The 12,619-nt window shown below is 40.8% G+C and overlaps 1 protein-coding gene across 1 annotated transcript in view; it reads right to left on the reverse strand.

Moving 5' to 3' along the window:
• The window catches only part of MTHFD1L (methylenetetrahydrofolate dehydrogenase (NADP+ dependent) 1 like), a 141,633-nt gene that overhangs the window by 74,306 nt on the left and 54,708 nt on the right, over positions 1-12,619 (reverse strand). The window contains exon 19 of the mRNA XM_058020302.1: positions 8,923-9,034. Within this exon, the coding sequence (XP_057876285.1) occupies positions 8,923-9,034 (112 nt within the window). The remainder of the gene's footprint in view (positions 1-8,922; positions 9,035-12,619) is intronic.

The raw sequence follows: 12,619 nt of genomic DNA on the forward strand, positions 1-12,619 counted from the left end.
AACTTCCTAGCATACATGATGTTTTACTGCTTGCAATTTTTTTAAACCCTGGTTCTTTTCTTCTTATAAACAAAAACAACACAACCAGCCGGCAACAAGAGAACAAAAGGAACTGCTTCTTATGTGTTGGGAGTTTTAAAACTAGGTAAGATTGCTAACTTGGGGAGGGAAAGGAAAATCAACAGAAGTTGCAATGTCATCACTTTCTACTCACTAGAATGGTATTTTATTTATCAGGAACTGGGCAGTGCCTCTACTTTCTGAATGAATGACAGATCCTTCCCATCTATTTTTACCTCTGGGTAACTATCCTGAGACTGAGAATAATGGATAGCCCTTAACAGTTGTACAATCCATTTAGTTTATGAATATCACGGCCAGAGGAAAGAGTTGTGTTAATCTCTAACATGTTGCAGAAGAGGTCAGCATAAAGGACATTAAAATACCATGTCAGCCTGTAAGAAAATTCCTGATGCATGTTTAAGTACTGGCAGCTGCCCTGGCTCTACGAAAGCCTGTTACCTTAAAGTTCCTGTTACAGCAGTGCTTGTCACCTCCCCTTTTGCTATGGCGAGACAGTTTTTGCCCCCAAGAAAGTTCATAAACTGGAAGAACACATGGAGAAGAATGGGATTACATGTGCAGCCACAGAGGCTGAAATTACTTGCTTAAGGCCAGAAAGCCAGTGAAGGATGGAGGTGGGAATAAGATGTATGGCTCCTGTCAGGCACTGCAGTGCCACAGACCAGGAGGTCTCCAGCAGAGACTGTGCTGCTGGTGGCAGGTGATGGACTCGGCAGCCTTGTCTCCTTGTCTTTCACTGGGCAGAAAGAGGAGACAGGACAGGATTCCTCATGGCATCAGCTCCTCAGGAGCCAGCCAGAATAAACACTCACATGGCCCTTCCTGCCTCCCCATCATCACAGCAGCACATTGCCCAGGTGTACAATCCCATCCCCAACACTATCTCACTCTGCTCTGAAAAACCATACGAAGGGAAGAAAACATGGAATTCTCAAATAAGCTACACACATCCAGTTCTCTGCTTGTTTGTGACCCAGCCAGCTCAGTGGTGGTGTGGCACTTCATTCAGCACACAGCCAACGCACATGTGCCCCTGCACAGCTCCTAGTCTGTGAGAAAATAATTTAATTCCTTTTCCAGTGAGGCACAGAGCAGCATCCATCCACCCAAAATCAACAAAAACCCCATTGAAAATAACTGTGAGAAGGCCACACTATCTCTTAATTATTTTCTGTCATGTAGCCATTAAAATTTCTTTCTTCATACTGAAATCACCCATTAATTCAAAATTCTCTAAATGTACAAATTAAAATGCCTGGTCTCTCACATGACATCTGGCATGAGAACAGTGGTAACTCCTGGTCACTAGGAGGAAAGGCAATCAAATAAACAGCTTTGCTATCCTGCAGGGTTAACTTCTTGAGTAGAAGATAATGTCATTATTAATTACATAATTCCTCTAAAAGAGAGGAAAAGACAGAGTGAGCTGCTACGCTTAGGAACAAGTGCCAGAACCTGCAAAGGAAATGCAAACAAATTATAAGGGTCTTCAGCCCCACCAATTAAAACAGAGAAGCTAATGATGTGAGGATACTGTAATATATTACAAATGGAATTAAAAAACCAAAATACACAAGAACTGAATGCACTTCTCTTAATAAAGTATGAATCAGAGTTTTCAAAATCCTAGAAGAAGAAGAAAAATACAAACCACAATGCTTGCATCAATGTCTTAAGCTCTTTTCCTTTGGGTGCCTTGTGCCTGAAAAGTATCAAACCTATCTTCAGGTAATGGGGGGAAGTCTGAGTGACTACACGCTTGATGTTTTTTCTAACAGATTTTTAAGAAGAGAATAACTTAAAAAATAAGTAAGAAATATAACCTTTGTCTACCAAAGGGAGGCCATACCAGATTAAAAGCTTTCTCTCATGATGAAAATATAACAAAATCTCATCAATGATGAGGAACAAAAGAACCTGCTACAGCAATACATAGGAGTCTGTTAACTAGCCAAGAGGAACATTACTACATGACTAAGGGGAAAATAGGCAGCCACCACACGAGAACTGTGGGACAGGAGAGAGGACCAGCCCAGGGCTCCCATTTAATACTTGTTAAACCATGTCCACAGAAAGACTGAGCAACACTGATGGAGTTTATTGGCAATAGCAAAGCTTGAAAAGGTATCACAGGGGGAAAGGTTCTGTGGATTTATGAAGAACAGAAATGGAATAAAAACTATTTGCAGTAAAGAGTTACTGCCATTGGAGAAAAGTGACAAAAATCTGACCTGTGATTTGGGAACTTCATACTTGCAAACATCAGGGAGGAGCTGGGGAACCTAGCAGTATTGAGTCAGTCACAGTCATGTATGGAAAATGTGTGCTTGAATAGTTAGAGTCAGTATTACTGAAAATTATCACTTGAGAAAGAGAGGACTAAACTGCAACACAGTATTACAAAAATCAGATCAAATTAGTCCCAATTGGCTATGGCAAGAGTTAAAAATCCTAGCTGGTTTCAAACTGGAGCTAAGTCAGTTTATGCAGGAGAGACCACTTGATATGCTTGTCAGATAAAGCAGAGAACTCAGCTAAAAGGCTGATGATTTATAACCACATGTTATTTTATTCCTATAAATTGCCCCTTGCAGTTCTGGATATAAACAGCAGATTTGGGAACAAACATTTACAAATATGCTTTGTAGCAAGGAAAGACTAAGTGAATTTCCAACATGTTTTTTAGTTTTTGTGGTTTTTTTTATTTTTTTTAATGAAGAAGGTAAAATCTCACTACAAGACAGTCCATAATTTAGGAGGCTTTGTCTTCAAAACAGCACCACCTCCCTGCCTGGGAAAAACATAAGTTTTTTATGCCAAGTGTGATATTTGTCAGACATAATTCAATAGTTCATGATCAATACCAACTTTCAGTTTTGAGTTCAGCTTTGCATAATTTATAGGATTTCAAATTAATTCAGCTCTGAAATACAGTGATATATGATAATGAAAGTTAATGCTAGGATGCTTCCTTATGTATAAAAACATTCAGGACAGCTCTCTTCTACTCAATCTTTCTCCTGAAAAGCTTTATATTGCAATGTATGATAAAGAGCAGAAGAAAAAATTTATAGAAATCTGCAGTGACAAGGTAGAGTCAGAACTTTTTAAGGACTCCAAACACACAAAAATATAAGAAAATATCTGTTTCTCATTTCACATAATAATTAATAAATTATTTTAAGACTGATTTAAGCACTAAAGCACAAATAGATAGTAATTTAAATCATTGTCACCTGATGTCCAGTGGCAGCAAGCTACAAGCAAGCATGATTTGCATCTGGATTATTTGTGACAAGGCAGTAAGTAAACTCAGCACCCAGGAACCCTGACTTCATGCCAGTGAAAAAACCACATTGCACTACATTTCATTTCTGAAGCCTTTCCTGCTTACTGGCAAGAAAATTTGCTAAGATTTTAAAAGCATGCAGAAGGAGATGGTTTTTTTGTTCCCACTTTACAGCAAGTGAAAGCAATGGAGTTCACTTTTTACCTCAGCAGCTGTGAGGAAAGTAATAAAAAGGGCAGCCTGGATGTGAATGGCCCCACCACTCACAAGTGAAGGGCACAGATTCACGGATCTTCTGGCAGTAATGGCACCTTATTTTGCAGTTTGTGGTACCACTGGGACTTGTATTATTAGACCATGACTTTAAGAGCCTCACAGCAATTCCAGCTAACACAGTATCACCTTCCCTCCCCCCTGCCCCACTGTCACAGTTGTGCCCAGCACAGCTGCTCGAGCAGCTGCACTATGAATGGGGTCAGAGAAAATACTGTAAAGTCCTGAACACCCTAATTCTAGTTTGCAGTACGCAAACTAGGTCAGAGTAGGCAAGCAACACCTACACTGATAATGCTCTCAACCACCCCATACCATGAAACCTCAGCCTTGCTTTAACACTTCAACAGGAACAGCCACATTGTTCAGAGAGCAACATCCTGGAATGCAATCACACTAAATTTTGGGGTTTTTTCTGAAAGTAAGAGTGAAGAAGTCAGAGATTAAATAATGCAAGGTACAAAGATGTTGGGCAGATTCTTAAAAATTAAAGCTTTCTGGAGGGTCACTGCATGGAATCCCCTTCTAATGATATCAAGCAAAAAAAAATTAAAAATAAATCCTTGAACTTGACATTTAAATGTAATAATATCACATTACTAGTGGCGCCAAGAGAGGTTTAGCCAAAGTATTTGGGCTTTATTTCCTTTTTTGGAAAAAGAGTACACAAAAAAATGGATTGAAGTGTCTTATGACATTAAAAAAAAAATCTACTGAAGATTATTCACTTAGTGTATTAAACACATAGAGTTTTTATAAGGTGCTTTATAAACTTGTTAAACAATGTCTGCTCTGAGAGTATGTAAAATGGATAGCCTTTGAAATAAAACTTTGTATGTACTGAGATACAACAGCTAGCATCATTAGCTTACTCTAACCAACAGAGCACCAACACAATAAAAAGAGTCAATTACTTGGCTTATAAAAATTTACTGTGTCTACAAATTCTTTCCAATTACATCAAGAGTACCAACTAAAGAAAGGAATAGAAAGTGGACTTTTCTAAAGTCAGCAACAGTTTGCAATAATTCCCCTCTTGTCACCTGATAAAAAACACCAGGACAAGGTTGCCCAGCACAGAATGCTCTCAGCATCAAATGTGATGTGCTTATCGGGAGTAGCAAAGAAAACAATCGACAACCATAAAGTCCAAACCTGAAAAACAAACTTGAGAAGAACTTTGCTTTAGGATTCCAAGGATCTGCTCATGCTTCGCTTGACTTCTGATTTGCAATAAACCCTCTCTTCAGCTGAACATGAAGGGATGAAAGAGATGGACAGGGCAATCTGTTGAGTTGTATAGTGCAGTAATGTCTGACAGCTCAGGAAAAGCCCCGAGCTCAAACCTTACAGTTTGAACACAAACCCTACAGTTTGTAGGGTGTGATGATAGGTGCATTCACTGTGCCTCAGTGTGGGTGCTCCCCATGCAGGAATCGCCTGCAGCCCTCTCCTCAGTGGGCCTCTCCTGCTCTCAGCAGGGCCAGGGCAAGTGGTGCTAACCAGCAGGGAAACACCAAGAGGCTGAGAGGACAAACAAGTGCAAACCAGGCAGTGGCAGCTACAGCATCACACCTAAAGTTCAGGAGCAAAACGCATACCGAGAACTCAAAATTAAAGCAAAAAGGCTGAGTTATTGGTACATAGCAACCAGGCTCAGGAAAGAGAGAAAGAAAAAGATGAGCTAAAAGGCTTAAGCTATTTAAACCTAATGAAGACCTGTGATTCACTTGGATAGCTGAAACTGAAGCAGGGAAAGCCTTCAGTTAGGGAGAGTTCACAACAGGACTCAATGGTTAAACTTCATTTATATTTTCTTTAAAGCAGACTGCCTACATCACTGTTACCTGACACTACTCAAAAGGCACAGCACGATGCCATTCCAGCTGAAAGGCAAGCAGAGAAATGGGCAATGCAGGGTAGAGAGAAAAAGTAAGGTTTAAAAATAAATTTTAAAAGAACACTTTGAGAGTGTTTCTTTTTTTTTCTTTTTTTTTTTCTTTTTTTTTTTCCCTTGGCCATGGCACATGGTCACACAAGTAATTGGATCTTCACAACAGATTGGTTTCTCACTGCTGGCTGTCCCAGCTCACCCTCTCCTGCACCAGCTCTGGTGTTTTTGTGACTCTGGGCTGAACTGCTTCTGTGTTAAGTCAGCAGAAAACCAAGCCAACAAAAAAAGCAATAGGTTTCTGCTGGGATGTCATGAAAAAAAAACAGTTGAGCACAGGCTGAGAAAGGAGACAGGTTTAGCTGCCCTGGCAATGCAGGCTCAGTCTGGTCAGCTAGTGCAGCCACAGTAGCTTTACTGGCACTTGAAAGCTCCAAATGAGGCTTTAATGCTATAAATATTTATTCCAGCAAAAACACCATCTTATGTGGCATTATCTCATCTTTCCCCTGTCACACAAAGCTGCTTGCCCAGACACTGTCTGTTGAGGGGGAAGGAAAGGCTTTTTTTGTTGTAGTTGTTTTCAGTCGAGACCAAGTGTCCAGCTGAGCTTGTCAGGTGGCTCTGGGAACAGGTGTGCTGGTGAAACAGGGGCTGCAAGGGACTGGAAATAGGCAGCTGCAGGAAGGAGGGAGCTCAAACCAGGACAGAGAACTAGAAAAGTTTGTGTTTGTAAAACTGTGTTGCAAATTCAAGCCATGCTATTCTCCTCAGTACTGTCCGCACACTTAACAGGAAATTCTGCTCTAAAATAAATGTGGTGTAAGTGAAAAAAACCAAAAATAAATAGATGTAAACACTAAATACATAAAACAAAAAATATATTAATTATATATTTTCTATATCATCATCCCATCTCACAGTGAGTGAGCTAACGTATGTACATTCAGATATTGATTCTACTATTCAGGAAAGTAATTTAATTGCAGAATATGTCACAGATTTCTAATGTTCCTGCTTTGGATGCAGCTGATAGCCTGTGGTCCCTCAAATGTCTCTCCCAGCCACATGGCTCTGCAAGATACCTTACTCTACTCCTAGCACCTTTTGAATTCTTTCCTGAGCTTATATAACTAAGCGACATGGCAGGGCTGTAATCGCTCATACAAGATTTAATGAGTGCCAGAGCTAATGCATGAGAACACTCCCAAAAGAGAAATGTGGAACAGTGAAAACTTCTACTTTTAGCAGGAGTGAATGAACTTACTCAGCTACTTCCCTAACTGCAGCATAGCTGTCCTGCACCCTGGCTGTCTGAATTAACTAGAGGATCAGCTTTCCCCTTGGAATTTCAATGGCCACAGAAGGCTCAGGCAAACTCCTGTGAGCAGGAATGCAGTGGAGTTTCTTGCTGCCTGCTTTGCCGTGCAGATTCACAAGGCACTGGGCCCTCCATCTGTATGGATGCCACCTCAGTGTGGACTGGTGAGCACTTTAGAGATGTCATTTTAGATTTCAGTTGTGTAGGGTAGGACAGGACAGTATTTAATAAACTGTCCTGTCCTATCCTATTTAATGAACCAGTGCTGTCTCTGCCCAAGTGCTCTGACTAGTTACCAGAAAAAATGTAATTTTTTAAACCATAAAGCTTATGGTAATTACAACCATTAGAACAAATATTTACACTTGTGACTACCTGAAAAGTTTATTTAAGTAGGCCACTCTAAAAACTATTGCTTTTAATATTCTAACAAAGGACCACAAATCATGCTGAAGTTCCTGGCTCTGCAGAGCAAAGGCAGTCTTATTCTGAAGCCAGTTTCATGGGGATTTGTGTTCTGTGGAACAGAATCTGAACAAGAGCCCTTAGCTGGCAACACACAAAGGTTTTCCTATATTGAAGCTACGCTGCTTTGTCTCCCAGCAGAGAAACTGGAGCCAAAGACAAACAAAGCAGAAAAGAGCGTTAAAGACAAACAGGTGGATGAGACTGAAAAAAGCACAAGAAATGCAAGGATATGCTCTCTGTGCCTGAGGGACACACTCAATGGAAGGGAATCCAAATCTAAGGCAATACATTTTGGACTCTGAAACCTGGATCAAGACTCAAGACTGTCGCCAGCATACTTTCATTACTTTCATTCAATTGATACACAACTGACTCCTCAGTTGAAAAGATTGCACACTGCAGAAACAAAGTCACTTCACGTGGCTTATGAAAAATGTTAGCTACCCTAAATTCTTTTGCTCTTCATTTCACAAAGCCATGTAACAATGAACATGGCCCAATGAAACAGGAATTCAACTGTCATTAAATACATGTATTCAGAATGCAAAATGTTCTTCTTTGAATGGATGTTTGATCAATAGAGGGAAAAAACCAGACCTTTAAGACGTACAACACTGTAAAAAACAATCCTTTCCTGTACGTAGGTATGACATAAGCATATACATGCATGTTTCTCTACTAGTTTAAGGGGGCTAGCATAATAAACCTAATTTTTCACATTGCTGCATCTTTTCAAGACCATTGTTCCACAGGTACTCAAACCTGTTCCACAGGTACTCAAACTTCAGCTTTAGGATTAAGGTAATCCAACCTGGGTGTTCAGGACTCAGAAAAGAATGGCTGCAGCAGTGCAAAGGCATCACCAGTGAAGGGGCTGCAATGTCCCTTTTATTTAATTAATTCTAAGGTTTAAACACTCACAACAATTTTTATAAAATCTAGTTCATTGCTCAGCCATGAGTTTATTTTGCCTGCAACTGTAAGCTCTGTGTGTCTACTGTTGCTTGTGAAGGCTGAATTCCTAATACAAAAAGAGTCAGCCCACTCAAATGCTTTCATGGGAACATAAGGGCCTCAGGGTGAGGTTTGACAATGCAGCTGGACCAATCCAATGGCTCACAGCCACAAAATGAGGCAGAATTAATATTTTCTCTACCTTGCTTCTGCACTGGCTCAGGGGCACCTGACCTCTGATTTGGCTGAGTTTACTGAACTGGTAGAAAAATAATTCATCAAGAAAAAAAGAGCGGTTTCTTTTGGTTTATCAAGTGAGGCCGGATGAATGCTAATAGAAAGAACAACAGGACACCTCTTTAAATGCAATCCAGTCATTTGACTGGTTCAGCCACCTTGTGGAGTGAGCAGGTCACTTGTGAGTCAAACATGGTGACAGGACCACAGTGACAGGACTTGAGACAAAAGGCAGGGTAAGAGAAGAAGTGCTTTTGTCTTATTACACATTCACTTTAAGATTATTTTATACTGATATTAATAATGAAGTAGTGTTCTTACCTTTAATTGATAATTTTTCCACTCATTTGCATCATTGCCAATTTACTAACAGATCATAATACAATAAAGGGAATATTTACTTACCTACAAATCCTTTCTCTCCAACTAATTTAAGAGCAATTTTATCTGCCAAAACAGAAGAATTTCCATGTGCAATGTTAGCAAAAGGTCCAGCGTGAACAAATACTGGTGTTCCCTGGATGATAAAAAAAAATATATATGTAAGTAATTCAGTGTATAGACATCATGGTTTAACCCCAACAGTAACTAAGTCTCACACAGCTGATTACTCACTCCTCTATCAGTGGGATGGGCGAGCAAATCAGAAGGGTTAAAGGCAGAATACTCATGGCTTGAGATAAAGCCAATTTAACAGGTAAAGAAAAGACTGCACACACATGACCAAAGCAAAACAAGGAATTCATTCCTGCTTCCCATGGGCAGGCAGGAGTTCAGCCCAGGAAAGCATGTGTAATCATATGTAATTGTTACTTGGGAAGACAAATGCCATCACTCCAAATGCCCCCCCTTCCTCCTTATTCCCACAGCTTTGTAAGCTCAGCACGACGCCACACAGTTGGGAATACCCAGCTGGGGTCAGCTGTGTCCGACTGTGTCCCCTCCCAATGTCTTGCCTATCCCACAGCCTGCTTGCTGGTGGGGTGAGAGGCAGAAAAGGCCTCGACTCTGTGCAAGCCCTGTTCAGCAATTACAGAAACATTCCTGTGTTACCAACAAATGCCAAGTGATGGCATTTGTCTCCAGCACAAATCCAAAACACAGCCCTGGACTAGCTGATGTGAAGATAACTAACCCTATCCCAGGCCAAAGCAGCACATTATGTAAGAAAATCAGTAATTTTTCAGACTTATCAAAGTCACAAATAAATCAAAGCACATATAGCAAGGAAATGCTATTAGACAACTTAGGGGAACATCTCAGGTGCTTGAGACCTCATTTGCCTGTTTCATGCCTAGAAAGGTAATAAACAGTAGTGCAAACCTACACAACTTCCTCACCCCACCCTGTACTAGTTCATGTTTCACATTTCCACAGCTCTAATACTGTGGTGTGCTATTCTGGCACAATCCTGTTACAAGCACTAAATGCAGCACTGCAGACACCCAGGGAAGAGCCCAGCTCCAGCCCTGTGTGCTCCTGTTTTCCTCACTGGCTGCAGCAGCCATTCCTGTGCTGGCAGGGGAGCCAGCAGGAGCGATGAGGGACCAGAATCAGGGGTCAAGGAGCTGGAGAGGGAGATGGCAAGGGACATGCTGGGGTGCAGTGGGGATACTGACACAATGGAAAACACATTCCCTGCTGCTGGAAGCCCAGGTCCTGCACTAAACACCATACAGGGAAAATTGACAGAGCTGATTTTCCCTGTATAAATACAAATACATGGTGTCTATGTCTAATGGCATACTCCTTGCCTCTCCTTTTTCTGGTTTAGATTGGTTTTCCAGTCTAAACCAGAGAAAGGAGAGGCAAGCAGTAAGCAAATTAGCTATGTATAGGGAATTTATGAGGTGGAAAGCAGTTCTCAGCTTCCCTTTTATATTTTTGGCAGGGACCCAAAGGAAAGGAGAAATTAGAAAATAAGTATTCTCAGAAAGGGATTAGGATTAGGTGAGATTACATTAACTGTTGTTTTTTTCTCTAAAACAGAATACACAATCAGACAGAAGAATGTCACTTCAGCTGTTCTACTACGAAATACTTAGGCAAACAAATGCCCATTGTTGTGTTTGTGCATCTTAAAGCACCCAGCTAGTTAAAGAAAAGGTAAGCACACAATTTCACATTATTTCCATTGATCTTCTTCTACATTCTGTACTAGGAGATAGTGCCAGCCCTCGAAATTTCAGACAACCTACCAGGCAACCTCCTTCAAGTTTTGGCCAGAAACACCAGTTAAGGAGGACAGAGTTCTATGGATCAGCTGCAGGGCACATCTAATAGTCCCCTGAATCACAGCTTGGAAACCATTAACCTTAAAATACAAGCTGGTTCTTCCTCCTCCCTTCCCCCAGCCACCAGTAACTTAAGGAAACAACCTACATATGAAAATCTCTATTTCACTGCTGTAATCTAAGTGGTGTTTTACAGAAAACATGAACATTTTAGCAATGATGACTAGAAATCATATACAAAAATGATATATGAACAAAAAGCATCTCTTATTATTGCTTCCTAGGAAGTAATAGCATATAATTAATTGTTTTGCTCAGAGGAAAGACAAGCAACTTTTTAGCCACTGCCACATGCACACACATGGGTAGGGGCTGTTCTCCAGAAACAACACAATTAAGCTGCAAGTCAGATAACTGCCTCGTACATGTTAGAGTAGAAACAGGAGCCAAAAAAGTAAATGAAGGAGAAATCGTGCCTTGTAACAAGAGAACTGATGTAGATCACTATAATCATAACATAGTGCTTACTATGGGTTAGCTTTTTTTCTTGTTTTCTATCTGCTAATGGACACATGCTGCAAAATCAACTGAGATTTTACACAGGTACACAAAAACTTAACATGAACTACAAGTGCCTTCAAAGCTTCTTACTCGGGCGTCAGACTAATAGGTGCCATGCAAAATATGTTATCCCTATCCCAAAGAGCTTGTAACATACAAAATCAAATGCAAACAACTTTCACCAAACTAAATTGAAGCTTTACTTCTACTTTAATCCAGTATTTGGCATTCAAATAAGTAGGGCCACAAATTTCCAGCTACCAGACTCAGATCCACAAGATTTTTTCCAATTTGTCTTTTATTACTCAGTAAGACTAATTTTACTCTTCTAACCCCTAATTTCCTGTGGCGAGCAATCACAGGACTGGTCTCATTAGAGCCCAGAGCACACACGGGGCAGATGTGATGCACGGACCCACGGCCACTGGCAGTGACTGGGCAGCCCAGCACACACTGCAGCACCCATGCAAAGAGAGGGGCCAGAAGGGTCTCCTCTCACATTCCCTGCGCTACTGCGCTTCCAAGAGTTCACCCACACAACATGGATAGGAAGGGAATGTGGACTGCAGGATGCAAAATCCAGAATATTGGAAGTCAAGAGGCTCCCATGACTAACTTGAAATCCAAACATACTACTAAATCACTGGCAGAGGCAGATGCTCCCCTGAGCTCTGAAATCCACCAGAAAGAAGGAAAGGAAGAGCAATTGGAATGTTTTTTACAAGAGCAATCCTGGAAGAAAAGCAGAGCCTAGGTACTGAAGAGAGTGAACTCCAGCAGGACCTTGGGAGCCTCAGGCACACCTTGGAACAGGGACAACAATATCTTCTCAGGCCAGCTTTAGACTGTGCCAGTCCATCTGTCCCACTTGTTTTTGCTACACTCTTAACAAACTATATGGAGAACCCAACAGTGGCACAGGGATGCATTCTGCTGACTGCTTTCAGTACAGAAAATATTATTATCCAAGTTTCAGTAAAAGAAAATAAACCCCGAATGTCAATAAATATCTGAAGTTATCTGGCCGCTAGCAGGATGTTTATAATACTTATTACCATTCTTCTCTCATCTTTACTGTGAGTGGCACTTCAAAAGTAACACAACAAACCACCCCAGAGCAGCCAGCCTGCAACTACAAAGGGCTGTCCCATAGAGCAGCTGCTCTGTTACGCATGGTATAAATAAATGCTGAACATTAAGGGATCAGTCGTCAGGAGAACAAATCTGTCATGAGGAACATAGATAAACACTATGAAATCATTATGTACATTCCAAACAAAGTAATCTCAATTCTACAGCACTGGATA

The sequence above is a fragment of the Melospiza georgiana genome, chromosome 3, assembly GCF_028018845.1.
Source record: "Melospiza georgiana isolate bMelGeo1 chromosome 3, bMelGeo1.pri, whole genome shotgun sequence".
In the NCBI taxonomy this organism is placed as follows: domain Eukaryota; kingdom Metazoa; phylum Chordata; class Aves; order Passeriformes; family Passerellidae; genus Melospiza; species Melospiza georgiana.